General features: G+C 37.7%; 1 protein-coding gene across 1 annotated transcript; it reads right to left on the bottom strand.

Moving 5' to 3' along the window:
• Positions 1–219: 219 nt before the first annotated feature.
• Positions 220–15,697, bottom strand: LOC149903735 (uncharacterized). The gene is made up of 10 exons (XM_090107649.1): positions 13,642–15,697; positions 13,327–13,541; positions 12,766–12,907; positions 11,540–11,759; positions 9,818–10,003; positions 6,489–6,681; positions 5,399–5,543; positions 4,754–4,831; positions 1,853–2,056; positions 220–1,694 (listed from the first exon to the last, which is right to left on the bottom strand). Exons 1-10 carry the CDS (start codon positions 15,517–15,519, stop codon positions 1,542–1,544), a joined length of 3,414 nt encoding a protein of 1,137 aa, XP_089963775.1. The 5' UTR covers positions 15,520–15,697; the 3' UTR covers positions 220–1,541.
• Positions 15,698–15,914: the final 217 nt, after the last annotated feature.

Genomic DNA, 15,914 nt, shown 5'->3' with positions numbered 1-15,914 from the left:
GTTTATTATGTTTAAAATGGTTTATCAGTAAAATGAAATCTTAAAATTACTTGTATCGGTCATTGTTATTATAAATATGTAGTCGTAATTGAAAAAAGTCAAGCAAATGTGCAGTTCTAACAAAACGAAATATCATGTTATTCTATGTCGTCGTTACTAGGTTACGTTCTTGAATTTTGTTGAACTGTCAAATGTTGCCTATTAAAATGGCTCTACTATATATGCATGCGTAACTCGTATTCAAGGTAAGTTTTTTTGTTTTATTTTATATCTTTTGGTATGAATATATTATAGCCGTAGTTATATTTAAACTCCCTTGAAACAGACCTTACAATAGGGTTGCCACTTGCCATTAATTCTAAAATGCGAAAAGGTAAAAAATTATAAAGTGCAAAGATATGTGAAGATAATTCATAAATTATAGTTAAATTGCTTGTAAATATTAAGGTGGAATTATTGTAAAATATAATTTTTAATAATATAAAATATCCGTAAAAATAAACCACGAGAGCAAAGAAGGCTGTTTCATATTGGCATGCACTAAGCAAATTTTATTCAAAATTCAATTTTGGTATTTAAACCTTATGATACAGGATTATGCATCTTAGACATGTTACATTAAAATCCGATTTCGATGTCCTCTGCGGTAGACACGTACTTTTATATAAAATTCCAATCACATTTATTACTTCATATTTATTGCCATTATATACAAAACCGTTTTTTTTTGTTTATACACACGTGTTTGTAGGCTAGGGCTGTCACGTTTAAATTTTATTGTATGGTGTTTTATACGAGCTTTGTGTGGAATCGCGTGTTAGGGCTGTCACATGTAAGTTGTATTATCACGCTGGTTTGTTGTTAGGGTTGTCCCGCATACTGTTCCACGAGCTATACTAGGGTTGTCACTCCACCGCTCTACCGCTTGTCCCTCAGGCGCAAGGCGACGAGCTCGTCGAGCTGCGCCTTGTAGAGCTGCGTGACGTCATGCAGGTCGAGCCGCAGCTCTACCGCTTGTCCCTCAGGCGCAAGGCGACGAGCTCGTCGAGCTGCGCCTTGTAGAGCTGCGTGACGTCATGCAGGTCGAGCCGCAGCTCTACCGCTTGTCCCTCAGGCGCAAGGCGACGAGCTCGTCGAGCTGCGCCTTGTAGAGCTGCGTGACGTCATGCAGGTCGAGCCGCAGCTCTACCGCTTGTCCCTCAGGCGCAAGGCGACGAGCTCGTCGAGCTGCGCCTTGTAGAGCTGCGTGACGTCATGCAGGTCGAGCCGCAGCTCTACCGCTTGTCCCTCAGGCGCAAGGCGACGAGCTCGTCGAGCTGCGCCTTGTAGAGCTGCGTGACGTCATGCAGGTCGAGCCGCAGCTCTACCGCTTGTCCCTCAGGCGCAAGGCGACGAGCTCGTCGAGCTGCGCCTTGTAGAGCTGCGTGACGTCATGCAGGTCGAGCCGCAGCTCTACCGCTTGTCCCTCAGGCGCAAGGCGACGAGCTCGTCGAGCTGCGCCTTGTAGAGCTGCGTGACGTCATGCAGGTCGAGCCGCAGCTCTACCGCTTGTCCCTCAGGCGCAAGGCGACGAGCTCGTCGAGCTGCGCCTTGTAGAGCTGCGTGACGTCATGCAGGTCGAGCCGCAGCTCCTCCAGCTGCTCCTCCTTCTCGCCGTACATCTGCAGCAGCGCGTCGTACTGCTCCTGCACGCTCTGCAATTCGAAAATAATTATTAACAATTAATTTTCCACATAATTTTACTAAAAATTGTGTTTCCCACTCAACTTCAACTTGAAATTCTTCCACCAACACATGAAACCACCAAAAATTCATAAAATGCCAAATTATTTTTTCACCATTATTAACAAACCTGAGAGTGCTCCAGCTGCTGTGTGAGCGCGGCCACGTGCTGCCTCAGCGCATCTCTCTCGGCCTGCAGCGCGGCGCTCACCCCCGCGACCCCCGCACCCCCAACACCCCCCACACCCCCAACACCCCCCGACCCCACGCCGATGCTCTGCGGGATCCACATCCCCCCGCCGATGCCCATGTTCGACACTGTGCTTGTATCGTCCTAGTGAAAATAATAAAAGGATTTAAAAAAGTTGGTACGACTTGTCCCCAGCTTTCGACATATTGATCAACTTAGTTTCATAATAAAACATTTAGAAAAGTAAATAAATATAATCATAAGTCCAATACATATTTAAAGTCTAAAGAACCGAAGTAAAGTGTACAGTACAATCTTTGATATAGAATTCTGATGACATAACACATTTAAAGATACAATTCAAAAGGAGTGCCTCAGGGTAATGTTTTAGGACTTCTGCTATTCATTACATTTATTAACGGGAATTTAATGGCTAAGACACTAGAATCGGAAGGTCTTAAGATTGGCCTTAAGATAAGCGGGGAAAAAACGGAATACCTGCATATGAAAAGGTACAAAGATACTAGAGTGTGTAGGAAAAATCTGGTAACCGGAGATACTACATACCTAGGAACAGACTCCTTTAAATATCTAGGTTGCACCGTTACGGATACTAACCGCCGAGAAGCCGAAATAGATATCCGCATCCAAAACGCACTAAGATGCTCAGCAGCGCTCCATAAAATCCTTGTGTCCAAGATTATAAGCAGGAAAACAAAGGTCAAAATTTATAAAACCATTATTAGACCAATCCTAATGTATGGGTGCGAATCGTGAAACACCCTCTCAATGGTCAGAATCAAATATCGTTCTTCTTTACAAAAAAGGCGACCCGAAGGATATTGGTAACTATAGACCAATAAGCTTGTTACCTAGCCTCTACAAACTCTTTTCATCCATTATTAATAAAAGAATCAGTACTACACTGGAATAAAAACAGCCGACAGTACAAGCTGGTTTCAGGAAAGGATTCTCTACAGCCGACCATATCCACACAATTGAACTAATAATAGAAAAGTACCAAGAACAACAAAGGCCACTATACATAGCTTTTATTGACTACCGCAAGGCATTTGATATGGTAACACACACAAGTATATGGGAAAGCTTAAAACAGCAAGGAGTAGAAGACGTGTATATAAAGGTCATCCAAAGCATATATACTAATAACAAGGGTAGAATAAAGCTAGAAACTCTCGGACCTAGCTTTCCTATAAAGAGAGGCGTCAGACAGGGCGACCCGCTATCTCCAAAAATATTTATAGCCATCCTGGAAGAGATCATCAGCAAGTTAGACTGGAGCAGGTCGGGATTATACATAAAGGGTGACTATCTGAATCACTTAAGATTTGCAGACGACATAGTATTGTTTTCCGAAACTGGCTCTCAGCTACAGCGCATGATCGAATCATTGCATCTAGCTAGTATTAAAGTGGGATTGGAGATGAATCTTACCAAGACCATGATAATGACAAACAGCAGGAGAAGACCAATAACAATAAATGAAATGCCACTGGACTATACCGATAAATACATATACCTAGGGAAGAGAATAAGTTTTGATAGGAAAAACAACGAATCGGAAGTCGAGAGAAGAGTACAACAGACTTGGAATAAATATTGGAGCATGAAAGAAATTTTTAAAAGTAACCTTCCTACATTCTTAAAAACGAAAGTTATGAACTCAAGCCTTCTACCATGTTTGACGTACGGATGCCAGACCTGGAAGTTCACCTCGAACCTAAAAAAGAAAGTCACAACATGTCAACGAGGACTAGAGCGAAGCATGCTTAATATAAAGAAAATAGACAAAGTACGACATACAAAAATAAGGTCAATAACCAAAGCCACCAACGCCTTAAACTATGCACAAAAACTCAAGTGGAAATGGGCTGGACATGTTGCGAGGCTTGAGGACGAGAGATGGACCACGAAAGTAACTTTTTGGAAAGGCCCGATAGGTAAAAGGAATAGAGGAAGACCAGTGACTCGTTGGGAAGACGAGATCATACGGACTGCCGGTCCAAACTGGAAAATGATTGCACAAGACAGAGATACTTGGGCATCTTTGGAGGAGGCCTTTACCCAATATGGGGTTTCTACAGATAATGTATAATGAAAATATAAGTGTATAAATATGTACATAATTATATAACATACAGTAAAAATTGTATTTAAATAACAAATGAACGGCTATACTTACTACATAATATAATACAACACAACTTACTTTTAAATGTATAAATTTATGAACTAAATGTAACTAGGTATATCATAGATAAAAAAAAATGTATTTAAATAAGTAATTGAAATTTGTAAAAATGCTTAAGTAGAAAATAAAAGGCTTTTTATTTTATTTTTAATGTATGGGTGCGAATCGTGGACACTAAGCCAGAAAGAAGAACAGAAGCTCTTAGTTGCGGAAAGGAAAATACATCGGAAAATCTTAGGACCTACAAAAACTGATGAGGGAACTTGGAGAATGAGGAAAAATCAAGACATCGAAGATCTCATCCGTGAACCCAACATTATTGGTGAGACAAAAGCTGCCCGCCTTCGATGGATCGGTCACCTAGAAAGGATGCCAAACGATCGCGCTGCGAAGAGGGTGTACATGAGCAAGCCGATCGGTAGGCGCCCCGTCGGCCGACCTCGTCACCGTTGGAGAGACGAAGTCCAAAAAGATCTGGACATCCTTCAAGTAGAAGACCTCAACACCAGGGCGCTAAGGCGCGAAACCTGGAAACTTTTGGTGTCGGAGGCCAAGATCCTCTTTGGGTCGTTGCGCCGCTGAAGGAAGTAAGTAAGTATTAACGGGAATTTAATACAAATTTTACTTACATTCCATAAAGAGTTGGACAAGGTATCAGAGAGCACAGACTGCGAAGGTGACACGTCACCTCGCGTCGATAACTGCTCCTGTTAAATACAATTAATATTATGAAATGCAATGATTTTAAGCTCTAAAATGCATCCAAACAATTTTTTTGCACGCCTCATAAGCGAAGCGTTGAGGTGGGTACTACTGTCACTTCGCGCAAAACATCTGATTTTTCAAAATTAAAATGTCTTTATGTATCATACATTGCACTTGTAAGATAATACATACACACACATATTAAGAAAAAACACTATTTTTAACGTTCATGATATTTTTGATGTCATTTTTGTTATTTAAACTAGTTAAAAAACAGTTTAAAAAAGTTCTGTCTTGGACGTCCGTGTGTCTGTATGTGCGGATCCTTTTTCTTGTTAACACGATAGCGACCGAAATACTTTACTAATCGAGTCTTTTTTTTTCTCTTACGCTTGAGTATGCTCAGGAATAGAACCCTTTCATTTTTCAGGGTCTGATTCGATGTGGTTTAATTTTTATTAAATAAACAAAAATAATAATTAATAAATATTTATTAAAAAAAATTATGAGGCGTGCACTTTTGGATTTTCCAAATTATTTTTATTTTATTATGAATAAAACGTAGTTACCTGCAGTATAGTGTTTCTCTTTCGCTCAGTATCCAGAGCAGTTCGCTCCTCTTCTAATAAATGTTCAAGTTCAGTTATTCTCTTTTGCATTTCTTCTATTTGCTTCTCTGTAGCATTTTTCAGTTCCTCTAATTCCTTGATTTTGCTGAAAAAGTTTATTTTAAATGTGACATTTAATAAGTTTTGCATTTGATATTTTATTTTAATTGATATAAAAATCTTTATTTTAACAAATGTTCGCCAAACTGCAGATCAGTTTGTTGGCGATGCGCTCCTACTACTAATATTACAAACCGCTTTAAATACATACATAGTATAAAACAAGGTCACTTTCTCTGTATGCTTAAATTTTTAAAACTAAGCAACGGATTTCGATGCAGTTTTTTTTTGTTGTGAATGCCTATGTAATTAAAACTAGTTACTTGTGACTTCATACAGAGATATAATAGACTACAGGCCCGTGTTGAAAAAATTATGGGTCATTTGACCCACCACCTGACCTATCTAGAATGATATAAGAGCATAAAATAATAAGATTCAGCACTATGACGTCACTTGTAAGCTGTCCACCTGAGTGCAGATGAGAATTCGAAGGTTCAGGTAGAGATTTTCTCCCCTTGTCTCCATGATTTTTGTACGGCGTTGCGGAATAATTGATTAAAAGTAGTATAGAAATAGTATGACACAGATGCCGTACAAAATCAAATGACCAAATTTACCCGGGCAACTGTCGAAAAATAAAAATAAATTCCGACTTTGTGGACCACCATTTTTGTACGGCATCTGTGTCATACTATTTCTATACTGCTTTTAAGCCATTATTCCGCAACGCCGTACAAAAATCATGGAGACAAGGGGAGAAAATCTCTACCTGAACTTTCGAATTCTCACCTGCACTCAGGTGGACAGCTTACGAGTGACGTCATAGTGCTGAATCTTATTATTTTATGCTCTTATATCATTCTAGATAGGTCAGGTGGTGGGTCAAATGACCCATAATTTTTTCAACATGGGCCTGTAGTCTATAACCGTATTTCCAAGTGAGTTCTGCAATGGAATATGAACTAGATACCGAAAAGTTGTCACACACCTGTCCCTCTCCCCCTCCAGCAGCTGCAGCCGCTGCACGGCGTCCTGCCAGTGGCGCGTGACGCTGTCGAGCTTCGCCTGCGCGTCCCGCTGCAAGCTGTCCGCGATACTCAAGCGCTCCTGCAGCGCTTGGCTCTCTTCGCGCGCGAGCCGCTCCCGTTCTGTAGCCTTCGCCGCTTGCGTCTCCACTTCCGCTGTATTGTAGAGAGATATTAAGTTGTTAGTGTGGACAAACATCGTTTATAATGTGTGCAAGCTGCAGGTCAAAAAAAATTGTTACCTTTAATCCATACTAATATTATAAATGCGAAAGTAACTCTATCTGTCTATCTGTTACTCAATCACGCCTAAACTACTGAACCAATTTGCATGAAATTTGGTATGGAGATATTTTGATACGCGAGAAAGGACATAGGCTTACTTTTATTGCGAAATATGTACCATGGGCGAAGCCGGGGCGGACCTGTAGTAATATTATAAATGCGAAAGTTTGTTTATTCGTTTTCATGTGAAATGGCCATGGGTAACTTTTGACAGTGGTGAAATGACTTATACTAATGCGAATTTAACATCAGGGGAATCCGCGGGCTAAGAAAAATATATGAATATTGTTTTCAATAATAATGATGATGATGATATTGTTCATGAACTCCCAACGACCGGGCGAGTTTATACGTTCGCTAGCTATGCAGATACTGAGCCATCTGCGCACGCGCGGCCTGTGGATAGAGAGCATAGCGTACGGGATGTGGGTGGGAATAGGTTCACTTTAATCACTTTAATCAGTCGTAAAAATTTCCAATTTTAGGAAGATTAGAAATATGATTATAACAATAGTTAGGAAAATTTCGATTGACAGAAAAAATACTATAAGTCAGGAAAAATTTATATAAGTCAGGAAAATTTCCATAAGTCGGGAAAATTTCTATAAGCTGGAAAATTTCCATAAGAAAGGAAAATTTCTATAAACAAGGAAAATTTCTATACGCCAGGAAAATTTCTATAAGTCAGGAAAATTTCTATACGTCAGGAAAATTTAAATAGTTAAGGAAAATTTGTATAAGCCAGGAAAATGTTTATAAGCCAGGAAAATTTCTATACGCCAGGAAAATTTCCATAGGAAAGGAAAATATAAGACAGGAAAATTTCCATAAGTCCGAAAAATTTCTATACGCCAGGAAAATTTCTATACGTCAGGAAAAATTCTATAAGCCAGGAAAATTCTATACGTCAGGAAAATTTCTCTTTGTGGGGAAAATTTCTAATTACGTGAAGAAAATTTGTATAAGTCAGAAAAAATTATATACGCGAGGAAAATTTCTATAACCCAGGAAAATTTCTATACGTGAGGAAAATTTCTCTTTGTCGCAAAAATTTCTATAAGTAAGGGAAAATCCCTTTGTCAGGAAAATTCTATACGTAAGGAAAATTTCTATAATCCAGGAAAATTTCTATACGTCAGGAAAATTTCTATGCGTCGGGAAAATTTCTTTAAGCTAGCAAAATTTCAATAAGCCAGGAAAATTTCTATACGTGAGGAAAATTTGTATAAGTTAGGAAAAATATACGCGAGGAAAATTTCTATACGTCATGAAAATTTCTCTTTGTGAGGAAAATATCTCTTTGCCGCAAAAATTTCTATAAGTCAGGAAAAATCCATAAGTCGGGAAAATTCTTTACGTAAGGAAAATTTCTATAAGCCAGGAAAATTTCTATACGTCAGGAATATTTCTATGCGTCGGGAAAATTTCTTTAAGCTAGCAAAATTTCTATAAGCCAGGAAAATTTCTATACGTCAGGAAAATTTCTATGCCTCGGGAAAATTTCTATATGCTAGTAAAATTTCTCTTTGCCGCAAAAATTTCTATAAGTCAGGAAAAATCCATAAGTCGGGAAAATTTCGATAAGACAGGACAATTTCTATACGTCAGGAAAATTTCTCTTTGTGGGGAAAACTTCTATAAGTCAGGAACATTTCATTAAGTCAATAAAAAATAATATTATAGATAAATTATGATAAAATACGTATTTAAGGCGATAGAAACGATTCAAGTATATATTTATATTTAAACATGGTATGCATAAAATATCATCACTACATAGTATAAAACAAAGTCGCTTTCTTCGTCCCTATGTCCAAAGGTTAGCTTAAATCTTTGAAACTACGCAATGGATTTTGATGCGGTTTTTGAAGTGAAAACTTCTTTAGCGGCGTTGAGCACTTTTTCTGTAATAATGGGTATAAAATCTTAAACTCGCGTCAGGACACGCGTGACCTGATCGAAAAAGCGTAAGACGGATACCATTCCAAAATATCAAACATGCTCAATAATCAAGTTTTCACTTCTGCCGGCACTCCCGGAGTGCAACCCGTCTTTTTTTTTAATAGATAGAGTGTTTCAAGAGGAAGGTTTATATGTATAATAATATCCATCAAATAGTGGAGAAGTACTGTTATTTTTGAGGTTTCTATTGTGATGTCGTAAAAAATTACATTTTTTCCGCTAACAGTTTTCCTTTGAAAACGCAGGCGAAGCCGCGGGCGGAAATCTAGTAATAAATATATTTGATTTTTGAAAGCTGCAGGCATGGACGTATAAAAAAAGACGGACGCCGTATTACGAACTAACAACGTGAAGCCACCATAGTAAGCTAGCGATCGTGTAAAGACAATAAACACGCACACACTCTCACCATAGTAAGCTAGTCGGCCGCCATTACGTCGTGAACTACCGACTGATTAACTGCGTCACTGTTTCACAAAAAATATTTAAAATGCCGTCTTGCGTGGTTAAATGGTGTCGCAACAGTACAATTTTAAATAACAAATCACAAGGGATTGCATTCCACAGGGAAGCAAGTTATTTCTTTTATGTTTTAATGACAAAATTATTACGGCAAAATTTATAGAAAAAAATACAGCCGCCATTGTCATCAACACAGCTGTTGCCATGGCAACATGGCACACACACATGGATGTTTCGCCGCCATTACTAGGCTTCACTCAATGTTTAGGCGATATACCGTCCGTCTTTTTTTATACGTCCATGGCTGCAGGTATATGCGTGCTGCACGTGTGTGTGTGTGCGTTATCAACGCCGCTCGCAGAACGTGCTGCACGTGTATTGTGGTGTGTCTGTGTATGCGTGTATGTCTATGTCTATGTGTGTGTGTGTGTGTGTGCGTACCCAGTCGCTGCGCGGCGGCAGTGCGGGCCCGCTCGTGGTGCAGCGCGGCGGCCTGCAGCGCGGCGAGCTGGGCCAGCAGCGCGGCGGGCGGCGCGTCCCGCTCGGCGCCGCCCGCCGCGTGTGTGTGTGTGTGTGTGCGTACCCAGTCGCTGCGCGGCGGCAGTGCGGGCCCGCTCGTGGTGCAGCGCGGCGGCCTGCAGCGCGGCGAGCTGGGCCAGCAGCGCGGCGGGCGGCGCGTCCCGCTCGGCGCCGCTCGCCGCGCGCGCTTCGCTCGCCTCGCTCACTTCCCGCCGTAGCGCCTCCTCGCGGCTCACCCAGCGCTGCTCCTCTGCACAAAAGGAATCACAAGGATCACACTCATGTATCGATCGGAGCTATAAATAAGAAACTTTTATTCACACAATACGGAAAATTAAAAACACGATATAAAAAAAAGACGAGTTGCACTCCGGGAGTGCCAGCAGAAGTAAAAACTTGATTATTAACGTTGAGCATGTTTGATATTTTGGAATTGTATCCGTCTTACGCTTTTTCGATCAAGTCACGTGTCCTGACGCGAGTTTAAGATTTTATACCCATTACAGAAAAAGTGCTCAACGCCGCTAAAGAAATTTTCACATCAAAATGCGAATACAAGACGGAAAAATAACATGAAAACAAAAGTATTTAATTAAAAACGATATGATGAATCATTTGAAAAGAATATGACGCCTCAAGCACTATTTTACACGCGGTTTTTTTTTTCGAAAGTCATACACATTTGACAGTATTACGCTGTATAGGTCTACCAGAATCTGATGGCATATTTATATTTAAGAAATAAAAGATTTTCATGTGGCAACTTATTTGACAACTATCAAATTGGTTGTCAAATTATTTGTCTTTTTTGCAGTTGATGAATAATTTTTAGGATTTTGTCTAAAAAATCTTCGAAAATGTCGAAAAAGCCGCTGCGATCACAAGCAAGAGGTGTTGTTTATAATGTGTATAGAAAAACATTCGATGAAGAAGGGTCAAACACATCACAATTTTCAATTTTGAAGATTTTATTCGTAAATTGGACTTACCCATTTTGATACTTTAAATTAAAAAATATTATATGTAGGTAACTATAATATTGTTTGTTGATTAGAATATAATTTTATGAAAACTTATTACAGGAGTTTCCAATACGGCTATTCGTCAAGTCCATGCTGTCCAAGTCAATTTTATAACGTGTATCTGTTATTACTTACGAAAATAAACATAGTTTTATTTTATTTTTATTTTATTTTATAAAAAGTTATAAGCAGTCTAGCTTTGATCTACATTATCAATAAATCGATATTTTCACATGGCATACTGATTATGAATATACAAATATAGTAGGTGTAAATAATAATATGTATTACCTGTATAAAAGGACTTAATATGTATATTATACATGTAAGTATGTACCTACATAATATTAAGTGGATATCTCATTATTAAGTACAGTATTGTCCACTTATGTAATGTGACTAATGATATTGAGGACAAAATAAAAAATAAGCAGTATCAAGATCGTTCAGTCCATTTTCCCTAGGGTTGCACATTCAAAATTTTGATTTCCCTAATTGCCATCAGATTCTGGTTTACCTATACACGTCTCCATATTTTAATTTTAATCGCTGTCATATTAATCCATCAAACCTTTTACAACTGAAAAAACAAACGACAAATCATTAAAAATAAAACTCTACAAGACTTCATTTAAAATTTCCTATTATCCATTCAAAACGAACGATATTAACCATTTTGTTTTACACATAATTCAAAATTTTTCCAAAATTTCACATCACATTTATCACCAAAATAAATTTTTTTAATTATATTTTTTCCTTACCTCTCGCCCGCTCCGCCCTAAGCTGCCTTAGCTCATGGCGCAGCATCTCCGCTTGCCGCTCAGCTCGCTCTCGAGCTGCCTCGAGCTGGGTGTTCCCCGTTCGATACTTGTTAAGCTCAGCTGTGTTGCGTTGCAGTTCGGTTATCTCTTTCCTGGCCGCGTCGAGGGACGTACGCACGCTTTCTAGCTTTTGTGTAGTGTCGTCTAGCGCACTTTTCGTCTGGAATTAGATTTATACTACATATTTAGAAAGAAATACTCCTAAAATAAAAAAAATGTGTTGTTTTTAAGCAAAATATAAATATTATTGTATTGACTTACTCGTAATTCATTTTTTTAAGAAATTAATAAAATTATGGTTTTATTAGACAAATGTGTTTTCTTTTGTAAGTACAATTTATTTTAAAAAAATAATCATACATTATGTGTAAATTACACAAGTAGTTCCTATTTAAATTCTAAATGTATTTAATACTTTTTGACTTCTTGATATATGAATAATACAGTTTTTGACATAATATAATAAAACTTATGGTAATAAAAGGATGAAACTGATCACAATACACGGCCATACATACATACAATAAGTTGCCATATAAATGAATCTATCTTGCAGTGAAACATCCACAAAGAAAAAAAAATATAAACAAGAAAAAAATGTCATATCGCATAAACGAGAATTATCATACAAAATAAATGCTACATGTTTATTCAATAAAGAATAGTCATAACAAATATATTTGTTATGTTATTAATGTAGAGTATGATCAAGATAACATTTTCCATTGTGATAAGGTATCACTGGCCAACTTGCGAATTCACTGCAGTAAAAATGATTAATTAGTACACAGTTAGTACATTAAAAGTTAAAACATTAACAAGGACAAATTTTTTCCATTGTTTATTGTATCGTTTTATGAAAATTTTATTACACAATTGAGATAAATCCTTTTTTATCAAATTATATAAATATCATTATGATAGTTTTAGTGGTACAAATAAAGCCAAATTAAATACTCAGTAAAAAAACATTAGCCAAATAATATGTATAGAGAAAATCAATAGGGTAAAATTTAAAAATAATTCTATCAAAACATTTTCTAGACCTATTTTTGAATAATTTCCAATTGCCAACAGCTATGTGCTGGTAATTGAAAATAGAAACGACATTTTATCTGTCACTTTTAAGCAATTAAAATATTATTATCATTAACTCACAACCTTACCTCATTAAGTTCAGCTTCCATTTTCTTATTGGCATTAGTAAGTCGATAAACAGCTTCTATCTGACTCACTTCCAACTCCTCCTTGGCGGCGAGGGATCGCTTCATACGGTCTAGCTCGGAGGACTGTTCTGCTATTTTATCTCTATAATGGAAATATATCCTATTAATATTATAAATGTGAAAGTTTGTATGGATGTTTGTTACTCTTTCACGCAAAAACTACTGGACCGATTACAATGAATTTTAGCACACATATAGAGGGTAACTTGGATTAACACATAGGATAGGTTTTATCCCGGAAATCCCACGGGAACAGGAACTAGTTATGCGGGTTTATCTTTGAAAATGCGGGCGAAGCCGCGGGCGGAAAGCTAGTCATACATAAGTATCACGGTAGTTTTTTTCGTGCATTAGAATATCGTAAGTCAATAAGTATCTGACTGATATAATCTAAAAACAGGCAACTTATTCAATTAATTTGATTAATATTGCATACCAACAAACATTTAAATTTTAAACCTAGTAAAATTGTTAATAACATAGTCGTAAATTTAAACTCACCGTAAACTTTTAATAACTTGTTCGTTATCCTTCTCCTTGGCTCTTAGCTTTTTTATAATGTTGGAATGTTGCAACTCCTGTCGAGCCAACTTTTCCCCCTCCTCTTGCAACTGCGCGATCATATCGTCTTTCTCTTTCAAAAGCGTTTCTGTACTTGTTGAACTTTTTCTTGATATTTCTTGTTTAAGGTTATCTAATTGCTTTCTGAGCTGGTCCTGAAATTAACGTAAAGATTGTGCAATTAGTTAATGTTATAAAAATATTGGAAATTAAATTCTTTTTTTGAATAAATGTCTTATTCTATTTAAATTTTACCTTTTCTCTGATAGCTTGTTGGAACTTCTTTTCAAGAGCAGACATTCGTTGAGTATAATCCTCTGTAATTGTGTTAATATCACTGCTTTCGTGTTTCGCCATAAGGCTCTCCATTTGACATTTGAGATGTGCATTACATTCGGCTAATTCCACATTATTTCTACTAACTTCCATCAGTCTATTCTCTCTGGCATCTAAAATTTCCGCCATTTCACTCAAACGGCGCATAAGTTTTTCGTTTTCTGAACCTTGGCTTTCGTCGCTCGTATTACTCTTAATGGAAGCATCGGACAGCTCTCTGTTGTGGCCGCGAATCTTTGTGGCTAAATTCTTTCCTAGTACTAAATCAACTAAATTGGGTGATGTTGTTCCATCCAATTTATGTTTGAACCCATATTTCCCTGGGCTATTTCTGCAGCCATTTCCACTGTCGCCATTGGGGCTAGGTATGATTTCAATGTCGGATGAGGTGGTAGTTTCAATTTCATCCCCTGATGTATGGCCAGATGTACGATCTGACCCTATTTTAACTAGGTCACTTTTACTGTCGGAACTCACAGGAGAAGTCCTCTCTTTAACTATACAGTCTTTTTGTGAAGAATCATTACTTCCTGGAGGACTGTGTACTGGGCGCTCTATGTTCACAAAAGAGCTTTCTGATCTGAGCATATCAGCTGTAACATTGACATTGTAAAAGGAAGATGAATCACTCAATTTTTCCATCGACATATCTTCACATTCCTTTTTATTTTCTTCATTAATATTTTCTAATGTAATACTATCATTATCAGCATTCAAAGTTCGATCTGACCATGATCCATCATTGGACGAATTCTCACTGATATGCATTCTCTGAGAGGCAAGCTGCTCTACATACATGATACTTTCTGGTTTCCTCTGATCGAGTCTCGCTATTTTTGGAAATGGACTTATTGGTTTCTCATCTGTATCCAATACTGTAGGGGCGGTGCATTCAGAAATGGAATTATAGGACATAGTGTCCTCATCATCATCAGCTACAAGGCTGACACTATCCGCTGTGTTTACTTTTTCTGTCCTCTCTCCGATGGGAGTTGATTTCTTATCAGAACCTTCAGTAGGAGTTAAGTTTGAAGATGAACTACTGTTTCTATCACTTGCGTAACTATCAAAGCCAAGGCATTCTATAGAACTTGGGCTAATAAGACTATCAGGTAAGATTTCAACAGATTCAGAATTGGGTTTCAAGCCCATACTACTACTTTGTGAGGCAGATTGATAAGAGGCTGCTTCGGAATCAGGTGTAGTTTTCAAGCTCTGTGACAAAACTTCTACTGAATCTGAACTATTCCTACTTGATACAAATGAAAGAGCATTGCTTAGTGATGATTTACGTCTGTCTTCTGATTTAGTATTTTTCTTTTGATCCAAAGATTCTGACCCATCAGACATTACTAACTGGCTCTTGGAAAACAAATCATCTTGGCTCTCGTATTTATCACATATAACGTTTAAAGACTTCGCTTTAGGAGGGCGGACAATGGTGTTGTCATCAGTTTTAGGTTGCTCAAAAAACGACCCTGCAAAGGACCCCCAAAGGCTTTGTGAATTCGCTTTAGATGGGCTCTCCGTTACTACAGGCTGCTCTTTAATTGGGCTATCTTTATCACCTTCTGCACTGACCGTGAGCCCCCACGAAGAAAAGAAATCATTGCTATCCTTTTGTGGGGTCGATCCGGCCCCTGGAGAACTTTTAGCCGACGGAGGGCTCGAAGACGCACCCTCCTGCTCCTCTTCGCTTTCATCCTGAATGTCCAAAGCTTTATCAATAGTCTTTTGAGCCTCTTTTAATGCATTTTTAGCTAAGCTCGTCAAACCCGAAGTGTCGAACCAGTTCATATTGAGTAAACATTAGACAATTTAATAATAGCACAGCACAATAATGTATCACAATACTGTTGTCAAACAATGCTCAATTGTTGAACAAATTAAACCATAATAATGTTTTGTAATAAATAGAACGTCGATATTAGATGCAGGCACTTTTAGTGACGTTTACATTCCATTTTGTGTTTATCTTTTGTAGGTACTGTCAAATGTCAAATCATTAGAAAGAATAACATTCCACCACATTTTCAATTTAAATTTATGTATCAAATATTAGTTGTTTTAACGTTTTAAATAAAAAATAATGTTTAATTTTAATATGTCTCATGAATACGGGTATTATTAAGTACAGTTTATATAAATAAGTATCTAATATGACTATATAGTGAATGTCACAAAACATTTGT

The sequence above is a fragment of the Colias eurytheme genome, chromosome 12 (assembly GCF_061535395.1).
Source record: "Colias eurytheme isolate Ceu_HAF_F1 chromosome 12, ilColEury1 Martin Lab GWU primary, whole genome shotgun sequence".
NCBI lineage: Eukaryota > Metazoa > Arthropoda > Insecta > Lepidoptera > Pieridae > Colias > Colias eurytheme.
The sequence above is the reverse complement of the archived record's forward strand: the minus strand, read 5'-3'. Positions and strand labels throughout refer to the sequence as shown.